The sequence below is a fragment of the Pieris rapae genome, chromosome 14 (genome assembly GCF_905147795.1).
Source record: "Pieris rapae chromosome 14, ilPieRapa1.1, whole genome shotgun sequence".
In the NCBI taxonomy this organism is placed as follows: domain Eukaryota; kingdom Metazoa; phylum Arthropoda; class Insecta; order Lepidoptera; family Pieridae; genus Pieris; species Pieris rapae.
In genome coordinates, this window is record NC_059522.1 from 3050131 (window position 1) to 3071534 (window position 21404).

The window sequence follows — 21404 nt, forward strand, 5'->3', positions numbered from 1 at the left end:
AAAACATGTTATTGTCAGATTTACGTGAATATATCAGCATTTTACTGACATTTCTAAAATTGACATTGGCATTTTAACTTTCTAACTTTTATCTAATTTATTTTTTTGTTTTCGTTATGACCAAAAAAGGTCTTAAATATTATTATTACTCTTTTTTGGCTTCCCTTCTTTTTGGACCCAGAGAAAAGTAGCAATAAAAAACAATACTTGAGAATATCAATTTATTTTCAGAAATGGCCGAACGCCACGACGCCTCATCAGTTTTATCGTTAGCTAGGGACTTAGTCCTTCAAGTTCAAACGCTTATAGAGAATAAATAAAATAGTAATGATGTCAAAATGTCTTTATATCAGATATATAACTTGTATTTTAAACTGCTATAATGGTGAGTATGAGTCAAGTGGCTAAGGCCTACAAAACGATTATTTAAATTTTATTTCTGTGACTATCTTCTCAACAGTTTGAAATGTTTCAAACCAAATATTTGGTCTGTGTTACATTTCACCTGGGAGACGAAGACCTGTTCTAAATCTCTCCGATTATTTCTATCTGGTGCAAGTCTAGTAAACTCTTGCTGTGATTTGCAGATCTTCCCTGCATCGCCTGACCTGTCTCCTTCTTTTTTCTCATGTCGGGACTGCCATTTAGTAGTGGTTCTTGGCCATTTTTAAAATTGCTCTTGTCACGTGCCGCGAGAATCGTCATTTAAGTCGTTTTATTTTCTGTAACTTATCTTCATCATTTGTAATCGGTCTGACTTTGTCTGTCCTTGAATGATCTTTTAGAAAGGCCTAACATGACCTATCGCATTTATTTCACAAAATAAATCAGTGTAATTAGAAAAGAAAGTGCCATTAAAGATTATCGATTTGCAGCACAAAAATGTTTCCCGCATTGAAAATTGTGCGATACATATTGGCATCATTATTTATGTATTATTATGATAATAATACATAAATAATGATTTGTTGTATATTAGACAACATATTTACAAGAATCATCCATGTTTTAGACAGATGTTAGAAATATTTATGTATTCTAAAGTATCTACAGTTAAAATATATTGAAGAAAGATCTGTGTAAACAAAAATGACAGAATTATTTTCCTTGATTGCATACAGGTCAGGAAAAACATACTTCAGGCCTATAAAAAACAATATTATTTTTTGTTATTATGTATATGTATATTTGTATACAGCTCGCAACTGTCATCATCAGATTAGAAGAATCAACTTGAATGATGTCATCATATTCTGGTCTAAGCCACTTGACTTAAAAAATAAGTCAAGCAGTAAAACTTTTAGAAACACATTGTGTGGAGACAATATGGATGTTTTAATAGAAATTAATTTACATATAAAATCCATTCGATGTCGGCCAATACAAATGGGTTTTTTAAAGTTTTAGTGCTCAACCCTAATGTAATTTAGTTATAGAGAAATGTATTGAATTTTAATATCAATTTGTATTAGAGCGTATATTGGTGTTTTCTATATGGTAATATACCACAGATGTTTATAAATGGATTCATAGAAAAATTAACTTATCGTTCTAAGAACAAAATATCAAATCTTATTCTACGTTAACGAAATATAAATTAGCCGCAATTCGCAAATGCATATAATGTATTCAAATTAATAAATAAACCCAGTCAACGACGACAAATGATACATTACCTAAAATATTTCAAATGTAAAAACAAATAAACTGCATAAAAATGTATTAAATTTATGTTATTGAATGATTTTTTTGTTAATTATTTACATTCAGAACTGCAGCATTGCGCGATCTTTCAGAATTAAAAAAAAAGTGTGTTATTAAAATAATAACTATGAAAAATAAATATCTATAAAATATAATCGCACTAGAATTTAGAAAGTCAACTACTCAATTCACTATACTTATAGAAATACTGAATTTAAATGCAATTATTAAATTTAATGATGTTCTACCTCTTTCTGAACGACGACGCCTCATTAGAACTGTTTCGATGTTATTTAAGTATCGCCATATACGGACGACGCGTCACATTCACAATAATTAATACGCATTTGGCGTGTTCAATGTGACATGGTTCTGGGTTCTAGAAGTGATTTTTTAAGGTTTATAAGGAGATATTAGAGTGCGCTATTTGTGGCTCCAACACCTGATCTAAGAACAGTAACCTCAAATTATTTAATAAAATGAAATTTTCGTAAATTACATTTAAAACCGTGAACAGTGGCAACATTAAATTTTATTTTCGATGTAATTTGTGTTGCGCGTGGTCCATGTGTGGTACTTGGTCCGGATATTTAATATAATTATTTTTTATTATGCTAATTAGGATAAGTGTAACTTTGTTAAATCGCTACTGTTTTTTTAACCTGGCATTATGCATAAAACTCTAAAATTTTTGGATTAACATATTTTATTAACTGTGTAGAAATTTTCGTTAAACGGATGCATTTCAGGGACAAAATACTCGTACTTACGTATCTGCTTGAAATCTCATTCTAAGATCGTGTAATATAACAAAAGAAAACTAGAATTCTTCAGATAAACAGGAATCTTCATTAATTTAAGTCGTTATTATTGGCTTTATAATAGACGCTTTAAAAATCCGTCGTGTGTTATGCATATTATTAAATATTACTGTGTACCTATATTATTAGTTTTAATTATATTGTGATTACGCAGATCCTCACATTCTAACATTCAAGGTAATTGAAGAAATGCTTACGAATGTTATCTATGAATTACAAATGTACCTTGAAATGAAAATCTATGTTCTGTGTAAAAAGTGAGCGTTTAAATTGTCTCATAATTTAATGATTCCGACTGCGTTCGACTGTTTACTGAATGTTCTAAATTATATAAATATAGTATAGTACACTTCACACCATTTTTATTTCAAAGCTTTTACTCACGGAAATCCAAGACATTATCTACCTACTTGGTTAATAATTGAATTAAGACTATTTCGAAGATAAACAAAACTAAACTTTGGCATTAATTCATTTTTTTTAAGTTATACTAATCATATTTATTAAGTCACGTAAGTTAAAACTATTTGTATGCGTAAAAAATCACAGACGTCAAAGTCGTCCGTGTGCTATGCCCCTTATCTGTGAGCTGTATATTTTGTGTGAGCTTCCATGTTACAAAATTAAGACCTTTAATTAATGTTAAACTTTAGAGAAAATTACTAGGATTATTACGTGATAAATAAATATTTATTTATATATATATGTACTTCAGTGAGAATATAATTTTTATTTGTCGCAAATCCTATCAACTTGAAATAAGCAGAAATTTCTAATCTATTTATACAGTTATTAGATGTTTGTAAGAAAGAATATTTTTGTGAAAATCCTCTTGTCATTAAAGTATGTTTACAAGTACATGGCGTTTTATAATGTTTTATAATATATTTCTGATTTTGTGTAAAAACAAATGTTTGCTATGTGGATTTCAATGCTTCGTAAACTAAACCATTTATGAAAATCTTACCTACGAGAACAAGAAAAATATGTAGATACTAGATGTGTCATGGTACGTTTCTTAATTGTTTTATACTTGTCTAGTCATAGGAAAGGAATAAAAAAGAAAACAATTTTCATTTCTATTATTTATTTTCAGTTTGATTTTTTCATTAATAAGATTATATTACAATATAGTAATTATTGATAATAATTATTAAACCTACAAGTCGATTGTGTTATTTAAATATATAACAAAAAAAACAACGGTGCTAGAGGTCGAGCGAACACGTCCGTCACAATGGCCCGCACCTCGTCGCACCTAGTACTTAATATTGCTACCTACCTGTCCATGGTCTATACAATGGTAAAATATAAAAAAAATTAGTTACAATGTACATAATACGTGAACGCTAACTACAAGTTTGGTACTTCTATAATTAATTTGTCGCTCAGACAGTGATGTAGATCTAAATCTAAGACAGCAGTGGTGGGGAAGGGAATGGAGGTACGCATTTGCCTAAGTGCGTTTTAATGTTACTTCATGCACTAAATGTACTAGCACGCGAAGCCGATAGCGAAAGCCTAACTACAAATACCGACCAACTATCGCGCAAGCCGACACCTCGCAAATCAATTCCATCGTGCTTCTAACACCTGGGAGAGTACAATGATGGCCGTGAAATTCTCGATCAAACTAAATTCACTGGACTCGCATTCGCCAATAGTCATTCAAATGCTATTGACGTAAGGGACCACCACTGCACTCCATAGGACTTTCCACAAGAGACAAGATGACCACAAAGTTAGGCTGATTATTGTCATTTATTGGTCAGTGGGGTTTGGGGCTACATAACATATGCTGCGATAAACGCTTAAATACAACATGTACACAACATACCTCTCATATAGAAATTAATACTAACAGACTCAAAAAAGACATTATCACATCGTGTGATGCTTACAAATGTGATAAACATATTAACTAAATTTGGGTATTTATGACTAAAATCGGCGTTAAATTAAATAGTCGTCTATACATGACTGGTAAGCTTAGATGTCTCTACACATCTAGGAAATAGCACATCGTACTTTCATTGTACACATACATACGCGCTTACTCTATCTAAAGTTAATTATTATATATTATTGTTCTTTATGTACAGACGCCGCCCGCGGCCCGTAAGGCGAATTTCCCGTTATTTACAAAAAGTGTCCGAAGATTAAAATATGCTCGGATGCTTTTAAAGGACGATAAATGGCAGTAACAGCACCTGTTCTTAATAAAAAAAATTGTCTAAAAACTTAATAGGCCAAAGTAATCAGTCCAAGAATTGTACCTAAAGTAAACTAATGATATGAATTTAAAAATTTTGACTATCTAGATAACGCAGGCCGCGGGCGCCTAAAATTATAATGCCTTTTGTCAAACTTAAGCGTACAAAAAGATCGTATGACCACTGGATGCATTTTATCAGTTTTTGTTTGTGGCAAGTTTTTAACGATCTTCCAACTCTCTAACTATTTGTTCATTGTCATACACCCAATGTTAAATGATGCCTATTAATAGCCCTTTGCGAATACCATCCCATGAAAATATGGCTAAAACTATGCGGCTAAATACACGATTGAGAGAAACAGAACAATGTCTCGAGCAGAAATTGTTGAAACACATTTGTATAAAAAATTCAATATTTCACATATTGAAAATTCGGTACAAATGGTACACAATTTGTTGCTCAACGACCGAGCAATTCCAGATTCGTTGTTCTAGTGATTTATAGTTGGACGGTGCAATTTTGATCCGCATGCAATATCGATGGTTCGCCATAATTCCAAATGTCATCAATTGACTACGATATTTTTAAGCCTAGATCGACGAAGCCGATTTAAAATTACTAAAAGCGTCATTTTCACGTCATCCATCACACTAATATACAAAGACGTAACAGTAAACAATCTTATTTAAACTTGAAAAAAAAAAGTACAAAACATTGTCAAAAGCGACCGATCCACATAAATTTATCTGTTAACTTAAGAAGCCCCCGAAATTTAAATACTGACGATTTTTGGAAGACAAATAAAATTTACAAAATTATGAAGGTAGTTTTAAAATCTCAAAAAAGAAGGGTAGGTACATAATCTGAAACTTTGGCACGCTATGGCATTAAGCAACTTGTGCTTTTAAAATTAAACATGCAACTAAATTTTAACGGTTATAATTCTGTGACGATTTTAGTCACAACTTTTGACTTTCATAGCTATCTCTTTACGTGAGTAACAATTATCGATAACCTTTCTATTAAAATTAGAGCATAGATGAAAATTTAAAAATATTATGACATACTATCGAGTTTTTAAAATCGTTCAAAATAGTATTTAAACGACAAATAATGTTTTACTACCCTTCAATATTTGAGGAACGGGAGGGCTTACACCGAAAGCTCCTATTCCAACCAACTGAACTTAACTGATACAAGTCGTTAATTGGAACCGGAAATGTACCACTGTACTTATATTTATAGTTAATAATACCGTTATAACCCTGTATGGTTGTGTTGCAACGGAACGAAATGCGAAAGGAATTTGAGACAATTGACTCCCTTTGAATATTTAAAAACTTGAGCTGCGACTTCTACGATTGTCTTTCAAGATTCCGAATATAGTGTAGTTTAAGCTTAAAGTTTACTTTCGCATTTATAGGTTATCCAGTGGGTTCCCTCTGTTAGGATTTGGGAATTGTGAAGCTAGAGGCAAGTATTATCTATCTAAAGGGTGTAACAGTCTCGGTTTACAGCGATCCGGCCGGGAAGCTGGCTGAAGAGTTGCTGTGTGCGAGGGAGAGCATCGAACCCGAAAGAGACTGCTCTTCTTCACCGTAACCCTCTCGGCTGCCTTCTGCTATTGCCATTGCACTGAGGAAAGGAGAGGAGAATTCTTTAAAATTGTAATAAGGGTATAATCCCAAAACGTATTTTTACAATCGTGATATTTTTAGATACGTTCCCCTTTTATACAGGTATCACGTCGTATTTATTTTTAAGTATATAAAAAGGCTATTTACTTTCTCACAGAAAAAAAATAAACATCACAACATAAGTCATAGTTATAGCATAGATTTTTATAAAACAAAATATAGCTGACTGTATCGCGACTAAGATAAAAGAGCCAAAAAAACTTTCAGAGTTAAGAAAATTTGCACGACCATTCTAATACTTAACGTTAGAGATTCACTATTTACCAAAACGAAACATATTTCTTATTTCAATTAATAATAATAGAATAATATTTTTAGTATTATTTTTTATAGAACAGGGGGCAAACGGGCAGAAGGCTCACCTGATTTTAAGTGATACCGCCGCCCATGGACACTCTCGATGCTAGAGGGCTCGCGAGTGCGTTGCCGGCCTTTTCTTGAAGAATCAATATTGAATTTACCTGAAGCCAAGACGTGCGCTCTCACTGTCAAACTGTTCAAGTTCCCTCTCGTGTCGCTCGTGCAACATGCGCGTGCGCTCACCGCGCTCTGCTAGGAACTGCGCACACTCAGACTCCATCTGGAATAGATTATCATATAGAATATTTAAAATACCGAATTACCTTTTCAAATTTATACTTTAATTTATTTATTCAATATTTTCTGTTATAGTTAAAAATACTCAGCCGATAGTTGGAACTCAATAATAGCTATTACAACTTAACTCCAACCAGTTTAAGAATACAATAAAATAATATAGCTGAACCTAATTTCCACTTTTGTATAAAATAGCAAAAAGTAATAATTTAGACACAAATACTAAGATATCCATGTTAAATATACCTTTTGCTCCAACAAGGCGCGTCTCACGGCGACTCTCTCCTCGAGTTCCCGTCTCTCCCTGTTGCGCTGTGCTTCCGCCTGCATCTTGCTCTTACTCTGGTAAGCACTCAACATGTCTAACTCATGCTCAAGCTGCATCTTGAGCTGCTGACACTCCATCTGTCAATATAAAAATAAAGGTTTTGAATGTAAGAGGAACACTCTCCCTCCACACACTCATAGCAACAAGGTTCTCCAAGCAAATAGTTTTTTTGAATTGCTGCTACACGGCATACCATGCCCGATTCGTTAGAATAAAAATTGAATGAAGGACAAAAAAAAAACAAATAATTTCATTCATATTTTTCATTAAAAAAAATAAAGAAAAGAAAGATATTTCATTTGTAAATCATAAAAGTAATTTTAAATAAATAAAATCCTAACCATTTGGCTCTCATCGAGTCGCACAGTCTGCTTTTGCAGCATCTCACTAATGCTCTGGTCGTACTGCTCCCCCAATAATACCAGCTTGCGTCGTTTTTCGTCTTTTAAGGATTTAATCACCTCTTTCTGTTGTTCCTGGAATGATAAAGTTACTTTAGACTATGCAGTGTGTTTTACTGTGCAGAAATTATAAAATTTTTAATAACTAAAATTGTTACTTTGTGTTCGGCTGACCATTTCGCAATATAATTAAATATTATTTCTACAAATTTACACGGTTAAAAAAATTAATACAATAGACAAGGTCCTCAAAAATTATTTTGGAATCATATTACAAATTTGGCAAAATTTTAAAGAACTACATAATAAAATATGTTAAATGTGGATGAGTTATTTAAAATATAGTAGGTATATGAACATACCTTTGGCGTCGTCTGTAATATCTGCGCCTTGAGAGCTTTGTACTGACGCGTCTGTATTTTGCATGTCTCTCGGAATTGCTTTCGGATCTGCATTTCTTTTTGCTGAAAATATAATAAGTAAAGTGTTAACGTTATTTTTATAATATACTACTACTTCAAGGGTTTCAAATAATTTAACTATACTGATTATTTTGTACTTCCAACAAAATGCATATATTTTTTTATAAACGACGAGAAGAAAATGATTCCAACCTTAAGACTCTTGGGTTGTTGTTTGAGCTGCAGCGCATGCTTCTTGCGTAGTTCATGCTCCGCTCGCTGCATGTAATCACGCTGGTTAGCCAGTTCCGTTGCGTGTTGGTTTGATAACTGTTCCTCTCTGTAATAGATACCCTTGTTTAAGAGCCATATTCTTAAGCCACCAGATAGGGCTCTAAGGTATTGGATGGTACTGTCCACATATAATTGTCTATGATGCACTAAGTTTGAATTTGGATTGTGTTCTCTTTACTTTTTGATGTGCGTTGTCATTTATAGAGTCACTATATATTTTCTCTTATACAAGTAAACACAATGTTACAAGTATTACTAACGTTTTATTTAATTGCTATAGCCACTAGTCCACCCTAGGCGTTGTAAAAGTAAATTATAAAACGACTTTTGTGGATATTAATTAAATTATTAAAAATTCCCGAGAGCGTACAAAATTGTTTTGTGTTGCTATATTCTAAATTTATTTAAGGTTTTGTCAATTGCAAATAATAACAATATAATAATATTTAGATGCAATCAAAAATCTGTTATGTTGTTAAAAAAATAAGACCCATATTGTATGTGTTGTAATTGAATTTGTTCAGATATGCTCACCTCAAAGCATGAACACCCTTTTGTTGTCTATATTCCAACTCTTGCGTCTTCTCGTGGTGACGTAGTAGCATTGCGTGCGCTTGCTCTAACTGGTGTTGGCGCTTATTTAGTTCCTACAATAATAAATGTTATCAGAAAATATGTCTTCAAACCATTTCCACACATCACTGTAACCTCTTTATAACGAAACTCGAGGGACTGAGCATTTTTTGACGTTATAAAGACTTATCGTTATATGGAGTGAACAAAAAAAAAACAAATTAATAAGAATTTTTAATTGTATGTATGTCCTAGATAATAAATGCTTATACATATAAATTATTATTAAATAAAGTATTGCTTAAATTTTCCGAGCCAACCTTTATATGCTTTAAAGTCAATTATGCCAAGTTGAGTATGAGTGAGTTGTATGAGTCGTTTTAAAAAATAACGTTATACAGAGTTTACACTGTATATTTCCTTAAAAATCAAATTTGATAGTGTATTGCAGTGCTTATGATAAATGTAAAACTAACTTCTCTGAGCAGTTCCTGCTCCTTGTGGTGCAGAGCCAGCATACGCCTTCGCTTGTACCGACGCAGTTCCAGTTCGAGGTACTCCCGCTGAGAGCGCACCATTCGGGCCTCATCGGCAGCTTCTGCTTGCTTCATGTTATCCTTCTGCGATCTGTAACGATAAAAGTAAATGAAATAATGAAATCAACTTTATATATTGCAATAGGATTACTCTCCCAAAATACGTGGCATTTAAGTCAAAAACATTAATAAAAAGGGGTTTTTATGAAATTTTACACTTGTTTGAAAATATAAGGAGCATTTCAATATGAACTTTAAAAGAAGTGTGAAGTGGTAGTTACTTTAAAATATTTGAATCCTCGCTAATACTGATAAATATTACTTGAAAGAATTGGTATATAGAATTTAATTTTCAATTAATGGCTAGGCTTACCCTACTAATACAGATATTTCATTACACATTTATTATGAAATACTGAAATGCCAATTCTTCTCTTGGAGAAATGAATAAATGATATTTGTATTTTTTTTTAATAGAACGGGGCAAACGGGCAGGATGCTCACCTGATGTTAAGTGATACCGCCGCCCATGGACACTCTCGATGCTAGAGGGCTCGAATATATGAATTATGTATGTTACATAATTCCCCACTCATATTCCATACTAAGAATATTTCTAGTGTAACAAAATACTCACTGTAAGGTCGCATCCCGCTGTCTCTTAGGCGTGGCGTCATCCATACTGAGTTCCTTTTTCCACCTCTCCTTGTTGGCCTTGTACTCCTTCTTGCGTTGCGCTTCGAAGGCCTTCTTGTCTTGCTCCTGCCGCGCCGTGATGTCTTTAACCAATTTCTTCTCTGCAGCTGCATTCTGTTTTTGCTTACGCTCCAGTTCTTGAACGTGTTTAGTCTAAAAAAAAATGAGATTGGTCATGATTGTTTGAAATGATTATTGAAATCGTACAAATTATGAAATAACCAACATTTATAGAAAAAAAGGTACTTGTGTTGATTATTTTCCTTAGAATGTTATAAATTATTTTTGAGAAATAATAATGTAGTATGAGAATTTTTAGTGTTGCGCCCAATTAGGGAAGAACTGTAATACAATGTCTAGATTCATCAATGAGAATCTAGACTAGCTAAAGCTCTTATAAACAAATATTTTATCCTCCTTTACCCGTCAAGTAAATAATACTCGTACATAAATACATTAACTGCTTCTCCTACCTGCAATCGTTCTAGATCTCTAGAGAGCTGTTGCAACAAGGCATCATATTCTCGATCCAGTTGCGCCTTATGAGCGTCTACATCTGCCTTGCATCGCTCTTCGAGCTTCAAGAGAGCCGCTTGATGCTCGCGACGCATACGCTTGTAGCCTGACATTTGTTCATGCATCTCCTGTAAGAAACATACAATACATATTTAATTAATTTGTGAGCATACTAAAATACCAACTGGACAAAAAATCATAATCATGACAAGGCTTCGATTTCTATTGATATGAATAAAACAGTAATTTATAATATGTGAAATAGAAACCGCGGCACTATTTGCTACTGGCATTTCATTTATTTACAAAAACATGATCTTTTATATATATTTTTTCAAATTAATTATTAAAATTACTGTCAAACTACTATGACATATCAGTATTCTAAAAATAACAAAAAAGAGAGAGTGTACTACACGCGTTAGAAGTTATTCTTTAGTCTTTGGCGTATGGAAGAAAAATAACTAAAATGCAATAGTGGTTAACGATAAATATTAAATTTAATTGAATAAATTATTATTAGCAAATACAATGACTGTCGTATATAAAATTGATTAATAAACACTAAAATAATATTCATTTATTCACGCTGATTAATTGTACTATAACGAAAAACGTACATATTCTAAATATAAAAATACTAGAATATACACCTTGAACATAATAAATTTTCATGCCATAGAAGCTAAAGGTACTAAAATATAATTACCTGATTATGTTCCTTCTGTTGTTTGGTAACAATACTGGTAGTCCGTATCGTTGCGAAGTTGTTTGCGCCGTGTTCCGATATCAACGATATTGCCGCAGACACGTTATTACTAACACCTAAATATAAAATAATTGTTTTATTCTCAAAGAAGCAAAATAAGTAGTTCAAATAAACACAATTTTCTTATAAACGGTCAATGTTTTGGTGCAAACATTCAGTATAGTAGGCGGTTTGTAAAGCCACAATATCCTGGTTTTAAGCAATTTTTTAATATGAAACAACGTATTTCATTGAATAAATTGAAATTATTGGCATGAGGTAGATTTTATGCGTGTTATTTTCGAATGTAATTTTTACATAATAGGCACATCCCGTATTTCAAATCCTGTCGGAATAGTTTAGCTACTTTAGGCCTTCAACTACGTACAACATCCTTTCAACTTTAATGTCAAGTGAAAGTTGTTCGCTTATTCGATAATTATTGGTTACACATAGGGCCTTATAAAATAAGTAATTATAAAAATATTAACAAGTATGTACTCTTATCGTGTCGATTTATGGAGAGATAAGTGGCAACAGATACAATAAAGGTGTTTATATATAACGTATGAACAACGAAAACTCTGTTAGGATCTATTTAACTTAAATCTACATAAATCCTACCTACACAGGCTGTGTTGGCCTTACCTTGGCATGCGAAACAAGAGAACTTCCACATTCATCATGAGATATTTCATCATTGACTCTTTCCTATGCAAAATGCTATATTCACCCCAAGCAAAACTTACCCCTATGAGTCTGCCGCCGCTGCGTGTTGCGGTTATCATCTCCCGTGTCGTGCCACGTGGACGGCGCATTCACGTACTCCCGATACTCGTTCGCCTGCCTCTCCCTCTCCCTCTCGCGTTGGGCTTCCCTAATAGCCTCTCTATTCGCGTAGTCATCGCTATACCCCTCATCGCCGAGTGAATCGCGATTAGCGTAGTCCCGAAGCACATCGCGATTCACGTAGTCATCGGCCGAATCGTCTCTGCGTACACACCAACATGAATTATACCATTTACGTGCGCGTTTGCGTGCGATTGTACGTGCTCTGTAAGGAAATACGTTACCAGTGCGAGAGGTGCGTTCGCAAGCGTCTATAGACTGGTTGACAATTAAATGTTATAAATAATGTAAACTACGTACAATGCTTCCAACGTATGACTCTAATTTCCTACTATAAAAAATAGTTACTTTATCTGTTTTTGTTCAAAACCGTACAAACATGAGGAAAAACTGTTACGTTTCTTGTGTTTGCATTCGGTCTAGTACATTTGGTATGTTAGTCTTTAAACAATTTACGCCTAAGATAAAAATAATAAAAATGTCAACCTGCCTAATAGTAGAAAGTTTTTAAAAAGAGAGCTTCAACTAAACTACCATTTAGAGAAATAATAAAGAAAGCAAAAAAGCTGTAATACAGAATGTAAAAATAACTTTCCAGACATTGAGATTTTAAAATACAAAATGCTCAAAAACTGTTTCATATAATATTTTTAAGAGATTATTAATTTAATTAGAAAATATATTTAACTGGTTTTTACATACTGTATGTTGGCATGCTCAAGAATAAAAAGGTACCTCGATTGATGAGATGGTTGGTGATTATATTGCTGATACACAGGCTGTTGTTGATTCTGATGATTCGCGTTCATCTAAAAAATATTATCAAATTAATTTACAAAGATAATTTCAAAATAATGCCAAGATTTTCATTAGACATTATGTATGTCATCAATTTTAATATAGATAAAACTGGCTTGTATTAATATATATTACACAGTCTGTTCTAGGCTTCGTTCCACTAGGTAGTACTGCAATATAAATATCATTTCTAATAAATTATATGCTTGCATGCATAAGGTATACTTACAGCATGAGGTCTTCTCCTAAGACTACCAGAAGATGAGCTCTGGCTAGAGGCTCCTGCAGCACTATGTTCCGATGTTGCGGAGTTTGACTTCGAACTATCTCCACCCGATGGCTCCTCGGGCGTTTCTTCACTATCTCCTGATAATTTTAATTATTCAATTACAAAATAGTACAAAGCTTTGTAAAGTTAAATATACATATTGGAAATTCCATCCCACAGCTCTTCCTTCATAGGCAATTCATTTAGGATTTCCGCCATTAGGCTGTGGAATAAGCTGCCTGAGCCTATACGATTGGCTTCCTCCCTATCGTCTTTTAAAACTCTTCCATATAAATATTTCCTAACCTTATCATATCCTGATCAATCGTGACCTGTGTAATTCTTGTATCTCCTGTTCGTTTTGTTAATGTAATTCTCTATTTGCTATTCTTGAATTTGTAAGATTAGCTTTTTAGTTTTAGTTAGTTATTATAATATATATAGTTATTAATAGATTAAGGTTCTATATTTTAATATAAATTTATTTTGTTTTTTATATAACTTCTGCACTTCTTGCACCCATCATTTTTTTTATTAATTTCTTTTCTTACTAGGGTTGCCTGGAAGAGATCGCTTGTTAGCGATAAGGCCGCCCGTTGCATTTCTTTTTGCGTTTGTATTTCTTTAGCAACGAAGTGTAAATAAATAAATAAATACATAGTTTTGCTAGACATACAATAACTTTCTTAACCAAGGTTAATCCGAACTGAATTACCTTTTCTGTTGATTGTTTATAGAGAGAAAAATGTGTTTTAAAATTAAATTTAACATCCCAAACACACATAAGGTAAAATCTGTGTAATTCAATTCACAAGTGTGCGAGATAAATACATATAATAGAACGTTTTGAACAAAATTCATGTAAAATATTCATATATGTTATGAAAATTTTACAGATTATTTTTTTCTTTCATTATTTCATTACAAGAATGTCTTGTGTCAGGACTGCATCAAACTCACCAATTGCACTCTCATTATCACCATCAACCATGAGAATCTTCTTCATCTTGCGGTAGTTCAGGTTGTCCAAATCCCTTACAGCAGCCTTTGTCCTTTGTATCAAGTCAACCAGGACAGTTGGTGAACGTGGCCTCGTAATATAAGGATGCGAAAGCAGCCTGGTGGAAGATGGCCTGTCTTGTGCATTCTTTTGAAGACACGCCTCGACAAAGTAGCGGAATGTGTCCGTCCATTCAGGTGCCTGGAAAAGGGAAAACTTTATTATTTATTTCCAAACGAAAACAAAAAATGATCTGGTATCAGGAAAAACATCGTCATAGTTTTGTAATAGCGAATTCAACTTATATATTTATTATAAAAAAAATGAAGTCATTTCAGAAAGATTAAATATTGTCTACTCACCGATAGAGCAGGGGAGTCATTCTGCGCAATGTGATAAAGTGCTGACATCGCGTTCATGTTAAAATATGGCGGTTTCCTCTCCGCCAACTCGATACATGTTATGCCAAGTGACCATACATCCACCTTGAAAAATGCAAAACATTTTATCTTTAATCAAAACTGCATTTCATCCATGAATAAAACAGAGTATACAATAACTAAACATTAATTGTATGGTGCTACAAGACGTACAGGTCTTGGTTTGAGATTTATATTGCTCTGATAATTTTTCCTTAAAGCTAAAGATCCCATTTTGTCTAAGATAAACCAATTATATTTACGTATAAGCGTTATATTGCTACATATCAGTATTATATAAATAACATCTGTCAAATAGAAAAAGAGGTTAAAGATACACGTTAAAGAAAATTCAAACTCACTTTTCCATCATACTGCCCCTCGTCCATGGCTAAAATAACTTCTGGGGCCATCCAGTAGGGCGTGCCTACAAAACTATTGGCCGGGCATTTAATACTGGCGCTTCCAAAGTCGGCGAGCTTAACAGTTCCATTCTCCGTAAGAAGAATATTTCCCGCTTTGATGTCACGATGTATTCGACCGAGGCTGTGTAAGTAAGATAAACCACACACTACGCCCTCACATATTGCAGCTATTTCCTCTTCGCGTAGTGGTCTCTTGTGCACCTGTAACAAGAAACTCTGGTAAAGCATCTGGTGGCAAGATTATATAATTGAAAGGTTGCAATTACAATTGTATATTATATTATTATTGTAACTTAATATCATGAATTTTAATCTAAATAGCACCAGTAGGACTGCTATTAGATAAAAAAAAAACTATGTAGATAAGTTTGTGGCTAGTTTAAAATAAAAAAATGAATATTATAAACGAACCCTTCGAAAACTCGGAACAACTATTATTTTTTTTAATTTTATAACACGAAAAACCATAACGAGAAAATTATCTTATGATAATGTTTCTTTCTCTGCGAGCTTTATTAATCATAATTTTATAAGTACTAGACAATCAAAGTGCTCAAAAAACAGAGGAGAACAAAGAAGCTTGAAGACAAGTCCATCCTCTGTTCTATTTAAATTCTGTATGTAAAAAATTAAATTGTTATATCTTACTATTGTCTGTAAAAGGCTTTCGATAGCAAATAAATACATTTAGCTTAAGTTTACTTTTTTCTATAAATAAAACTTTTTCAACTGCTAGTTACTATTACTATTATTCCGCAGACGATAGTTGATATGAGATTTCTTAGGATTAAGTTGGAAGTTGGTAAGATGTATTTCTGTCTATATCACTGAAAACTTACATAACAATCAAAAGATTAAGTCAGAGAAATGGGAATTAAAAAGGTGATAAATCAAATATCTCAATAATGTTGCCTTGAGACAATATTAAAACTAATTAAAGTGGATCGTAAACACTTGTGGCCAATTCTGTATTGGAGAACACATTTTCCTCTAAATTGAAGCCTTCAAAACAGCACACAATTTAAATATTTTTTTAAGAATGCTGTTTACATAAAACCATTTTATCATTGTATTGAAACTCGTTAATCACAATGAAAGCAATGTAATTTTGTGATAGCTACACTACATTTAAAGTTAAGTGTGTGAAACTCCTTTATACAGTTAAATCGATTGCTCGCGTCTGCCGTATCTGCCTCTGGGGTAAATGGTCAACCAATGATATAACATCTAAATAACGAAGAAAATCTATAAGGTAGACATCCAGGACTCTAAATAATGTACTTGTAGCTTTGTTGTGTCTATTCGATTAATTTTAATTAATAGTTTGTAACCTTATTAATTATTAATTTAAAGTTTGACCCAAGCTTCGACGAAAAAAAATTCAAATGGACTTCCGTAGTAGATTTAACACAAACACATATATTTTTATTACTTGAAGAGTTAAAGCTCTAGATGTCTGCTGTTTTGATGTTTTCATTTTGACAAGGTTCTAATCATCACCCTTAAAGACAGACAGTAGCAAATGATATAGTATACCTATTTTTTTAACATTTTAAAGAAGGGGCTGTCAATTGATAACGCACCGCTACGATGGTGGCAGGCGTGGTCTTTAATATTCCTTATCTTATAATTATCGCTATTAAAAAAGTCTGCCACATGAGCCAATCATATACATAAATATTTAGCTCACCAGTTCCCTAGCTATTATAGAACTCGTCACTCAGCTGTATCACATATTAATATTATAGTAGGAGAGCCCGTGGGAGGTCGTCCTTCACCGATCAGTTTTTGATACACAGAATATGCCTAGATAAGTTAGCAGATCGATGGAGTCACCTATTTTGGCTTACCTGTTTACACCTGTTTGCCAGGTATGCTTGCCTACTCATTTCAGCGTTTATACACTGAAATGAGTAGGGAAGCATACCTAGGCATATTCTGTGTATCAAAAACTATCAGTCAAATAAATTTCATTTGGTTATCAAAAGGATGAAGGTGATGAAAAAAAAATCGATAAAAGCTAATTTAATTAAAAATAGCCAGTAACACTTTTCGATAGGCAAGCAATTATAGGCATATTTGTTTATAAAAAATATTTAATAAAAAATACGACTCATCTGATTATAAGATCGGTGAAGGACGACCTCCCACGGGCTCTTAGACCATTACATTTGTAGGAACAATACTCAAAATAATATACTTACACGTACTGTAAGTCTATATAATAAGAAGTACGCGAGCCTTGACTTATTCCAAATTATTTCCAAAAGCGTATCCTTTTTAATAAAATAAACAAATCGAAGGAAATAATTTTTAAAATTAAGACCACCTAAAGGCTCACATACGCACTTACACATTCCCACAAACCCACACCAAATAAATTAATAATAATAATAATTTATTTATTTTTCTCCCTTAAACATTAACAATAATAATTCATAATATAGTGACAGTATTGGGAGACTGGTTTCCAAACTAGATAAGAACCTGTAATATGGATAACCAGGCTTCCATTCCATAGCAAGTCATATACATAACAAAAAGGAAGTTTGTAAGGGATTGTGTATGTGAGTGTGTGTGTATTTGTGTGTGATAGTGGGGAAGGGTACGCATGCGTGTGTTAGTGAGTGTTAAAGGGTGTTTGACATGACAAGAACATATTATGTGAAAATTATTATTTTATTACTTCTAGTAGAATTTCAGTTTCATCATAGCTCAAAGTACTTAAAAATTTATGAATTGTTTGCTTTACACATTTTTTTGTTTTAGCATATATATTCAGAGTTTTGTTGAGTTTGTTATACAAGTAACAGCTAAGAAAAGAGAACGATCGTTGAGAAAAATAAGAAAAAGATGGGGTTGTACAAACGTTATATTTGCGACGTTTGTCCAATATAGCGGTATCAAAGAATAACAGCGAATGTTGTTTAAGAATAGCGTATAAGATAAATAGTTGACGAACTGTAAGTACAGAACAGGTTTTATAAAGTTCATCAGTAGGGAATCGGAATATATATTGTATTTGTTAGTAATAATGTTCGTTTCATATAAATTGTGTAATCTGTCTTGGTTATATGTTTTTATAGAATAAGAATAATATATAGAATAATGTCAATATTATCTTGAAAAAAAAAAAACGGCTGCTTGCAAATTCCGAGTTAAAAGTGGTTTAGAAACCAACAGCCAGACCGACAATGATTTTCACATTAAATAGTGTTTGCAAAGTTACCAAATCTCTGTTTATATTATAAAAAAGGCAGTTTACCACTTTTGTACCATGACTTAAATCTAAGGCTCTACGTATTAATGAAGAAAAGACAGTATCAGTGAATATAATGGGTCAGGAAAGGTCATAGAAATACCGAAGAATTTCCCGATGACGTTACAAAAAGAAAATTGTCTCGGAACGGCAAACAATAACGAAAGCACGCGGACATGTAAACTTTTTATATAAATCAATAAAGCAGCAAAAACCTTAACAATCGTTTCATTTTCTCATACTAGTTCTCTATGCATATCTTGTTTTGCATAAGTGAATGACACATTTATGGTAGTTTTACACAATTGCCTTCAGTGGTGTTATACATGTAACATTTACTCAATTTAACAATTATTACATTAAATCTGTACAACTCTCAGTTAAAGAAACTCGACTTTTTTGCGTTGTTAACCACACAATGAAATGTTTCCTTCCATATAAAGGCAACTCTCTATAAAGTTCAGTAAATTCACAGTCCCAACAGTATCACTTTATAGAGTTAACACAGTATTTTCTTTATTTACGCGAGTATCACACATTGAAACAAAATACACTCTACAAGATTAGTATATCTCAAAGAGTATACCTGTGATGATTGCTTTAAAGCAAGCTCAAGAATTACTTCATTTATCAAATACAGAAAAATAATTGTGGTAATTAATCTTTTAATCCATTGCTGTATATTTTGCCTTAATAACTTTTGAAATGTTATATTGACATTTCTATAAGCCTCAATTGCATAGAAAAGCAGATAAGTGTAAAAAGCTTAGAATAAGCACCTAAATAAATTAAATCAATAAAACCTACCTCAATAATGTCAGAAGCTGAGCCAACACAGTACTCCATTACTAGCCATGCTGTATGCTCTCTCTTGTAACAGCCCTTGTATTCAATTGTATTAGGATGATCCAATTGCTTAAGAAATCTAAAAAATATAAAAGATATTATTATTCATAGCGTATTATGTAAGGCAAATAACTGGAATATTCAGATACAAAAATAATAATGAAACATTCACATTTGAAAGTTCCTAGAACAAGCCATATTTCATTCTCAGTTTTAATAATTTAATATATGTTTATACAAAAAAATTGTTAATACTACTATTAAAACCTACTTAATCTCTTTTAGAATATCTTGCCATTTTTCTTCACTTTGTTTTCCTAAATAAGACATCTTTTTAATGGCAACAATCTCTTTAGTGAGATTGCAACGAGCATAGTACACTGCACCAAAGGATCCATGGCCAATTTCTCGTAGATCTTCAAAGATCTTCTCAGGATCATGTCTACTGAATAATTCTGCTATATCAGGGTCTTTGAGACTGCCTGGTCGAGGCATTTTTATCTGCAAGACAGATGTTTAAGATTAAGTGTTAAGTAAAGTAGTGTCACCCTGAAGTGAAACATATCAGTGTCCTTATTTAAGTTAATATGAGGAAATAATAATAATGAAGCTACAACCCTTAATGTGTATTGGCATTAGATTACATCTGTTTCATGAAACATTTTTGTTCCACTAGTAGATCAGCCTCCTGTGTGACATGTCATTAATTTTTTATTTTGAGACAAACCAGTTTCCTAACAATGTTATGCTTCACCTATATAATACGAGCAAGTGTAAGATGTGCACATAGAAAGTCCATTAGTGCATAGCTAGGTGTTGAACCCACAACCTCCAAGCTGAGAGTGGCATGCTCAAGCCACTAGACCAACACTGCTTTTTCTTTTGTTTTTAACTAAAAGTGAACTCAATTTTTTTCATATATTTTTTTCCATTCCAGCAAAATTATGGAATGTCCAGTACATGATCATAAATGTCAAATATTTTTGTAAGAATTTCAGTTCAGTTTCATTTAAAATTCAGTTTCAATCAGTTATCAATATCACAGAAAACACTATTATCTCTTATCTCAAATTTGATAACATAATTTTGATAATTTTTTCATTATTATTGATAGAAAAGAATTTCAGTTGTAACTTACAGAATGCGGCAGCTGTGAGCCTGCAGTGTCCGTCAGTTAATTAGAACGCTTTTGCCGCCTAGGGCCATCCTCGGCAACCGCTATCTGCAAGTCGGAAATGATCCCGATAACACATCGCCATGTTTTCCTTCAACTTAATCGACATTCAAAACTTGTGGGCCTTTATAATTTACATATGTCACAGAACAATTGCCTAATAAGCCGTTTAAATTAAAACTAATCCAATTAATAAAACTTTGACGATAATTTAAACTTACCTCAGGACATGTAGGTTCGATACGACTAGTCACCAAGAAGTTGTGCTGGGTCGCCGCCCACCAATTTTCTTCGTGCATAAATCAATTTAAATTTCACAAAACACTCCTTTTTGCTGCCGAAATTTAAAAGATTGCGAAATACCTGGCACAATACAAAAATTCGCCTCAAAATGGCGTTGGTTACTATAACGCGACGATTGCTTTTTGTTTCACAAGGCACGCACTATATATTCAATCATCACTTTTTTTTACACAATCGATAATCAGTACATCATCATGTCTTTAACTATAATATTTAAAAGTTAGCTTTGTTTGAATTTTTATTATTAATCTATTTACAACTTCCAGTAAAGACACACTGAAAATTAAAAAATAATTATTGCAGTGACTTTTGCTGATTGCTTTTTGGTTTTTTTTTAATACGGCCTCACTTTCAGTGTTGCCCACAGACCAAGTACAGACTTCAGTCTATATTTTTTTTTTTAAATCATCAATTCGCCGGGACAATAGGCATGATGACAAATTTTGAGAAACTGTTCTATAATATTTGGAAATATATATGAATTATAATAAACATAATATTTCTGCTGAAAATTTAGGTTTAGTACTTAAAAAAT

The 21404-nt window shown here is 32.7% G+C and overlaps 2 protein-coding genes across 5 annotated transcripts in view; one reads left to right on the forward strand and one right to left on the reverse strand.

Moving 5' to 3' along the window:
- The window catches only part of LOC111004397 (small G protein signaling modulator 2), a 35915-nt gene extending 32540 nt beyond the window's left edge, over positions 1-3375 (forward strand). For all 3 annotated transcript variants that reach the window (XM_022275411.2, XM_045631149.1, XM_022275415.2), the window contains one exon: positions 232-3375. In XM_022275411.2, coding sequence (XP_022131103.2) covers positions 232-320 — 89 coding nt within the window. In that variant the 3' untranslated portion in view covers positions 321-3375. The remainder of the gene's footprint in view (positions 1-231) is intronic.
- Positions 3376-4103: 728 nt separating this feature from the next.
- LOC111004363 (serine/threonine-protein kinase Tao) lies at positions 4104-21191 on the reverse strand. Of its 2 annotated transcripts, none has more exons than XM_022275365.2 (21): positions 20788-21191; positions 20531-20614; positions 19664-19893; positions 19354-19471; positions 15225-15488; positions 14806-14928; positions 14404-14644; positions 13405-13541; positions 13113-13186; positions 12278-12582; positions 11490-11605; positions 10738-10908; positions 10206-10417; positions 9509-9659; positions 8994-9106; positions 8379-8505; positions 8127-8228; positions 7705-7839; positions 7282-7440; positions 6900-7018; positions 4104-6376 (listed from the first exon to the last, which is right to left on the reverse strand). In XM_022275365.2, exons 3-21 carry the CDS (start codon positions 19885-19887, stop codon positions 6253-6255), a joined length of 3015 nt encoding a protein of 1004 aa, XP_022131057.1. In that variant the 5' UTR covers positions 19888-19893; positions 20531-20614; positions 20788-21191; the 3' UTR covers positions 4104-6252. The 2 variants fall into 2 exon arrangements, with proteins under 2 accessions (XP_022131057.1, XP_022131058.1); XM_022275366.2 differs by having other exon boundaries at positions 12278-12519; positions 20788-21190.
- Between the last annotated feature and the right edge of the window lie 213 nt (positions 21192-21404).

What these genes read in the sequence shown, in the direction of transcription:
- LOC111004363 (XM_022275365.2), bottom strand. Translation starts at nt 19,887, where the DNA reads ATGCCTCGACCAGGCAGTCTCAAAGACCCTGATATAGCAGAATTATTC. An exon ending in AGCAGGAACTGCTCAGAGAA is followed by an intron (nt 9,107 to 9,508) that starts GTTAGTTTTACA and finishes TTATTATTGTAG; the next exon opens with GAACTAAATAAGCGCCAACA. An exon ending in TATTACAGACGACGCCAAAG is followed by an intron (nt 7,840 to 8,126) that starts GTATGTTCATAT and finishes TTATCATTCCAG; the next exon opens with GAACAACAGAAAGAGGTGAT.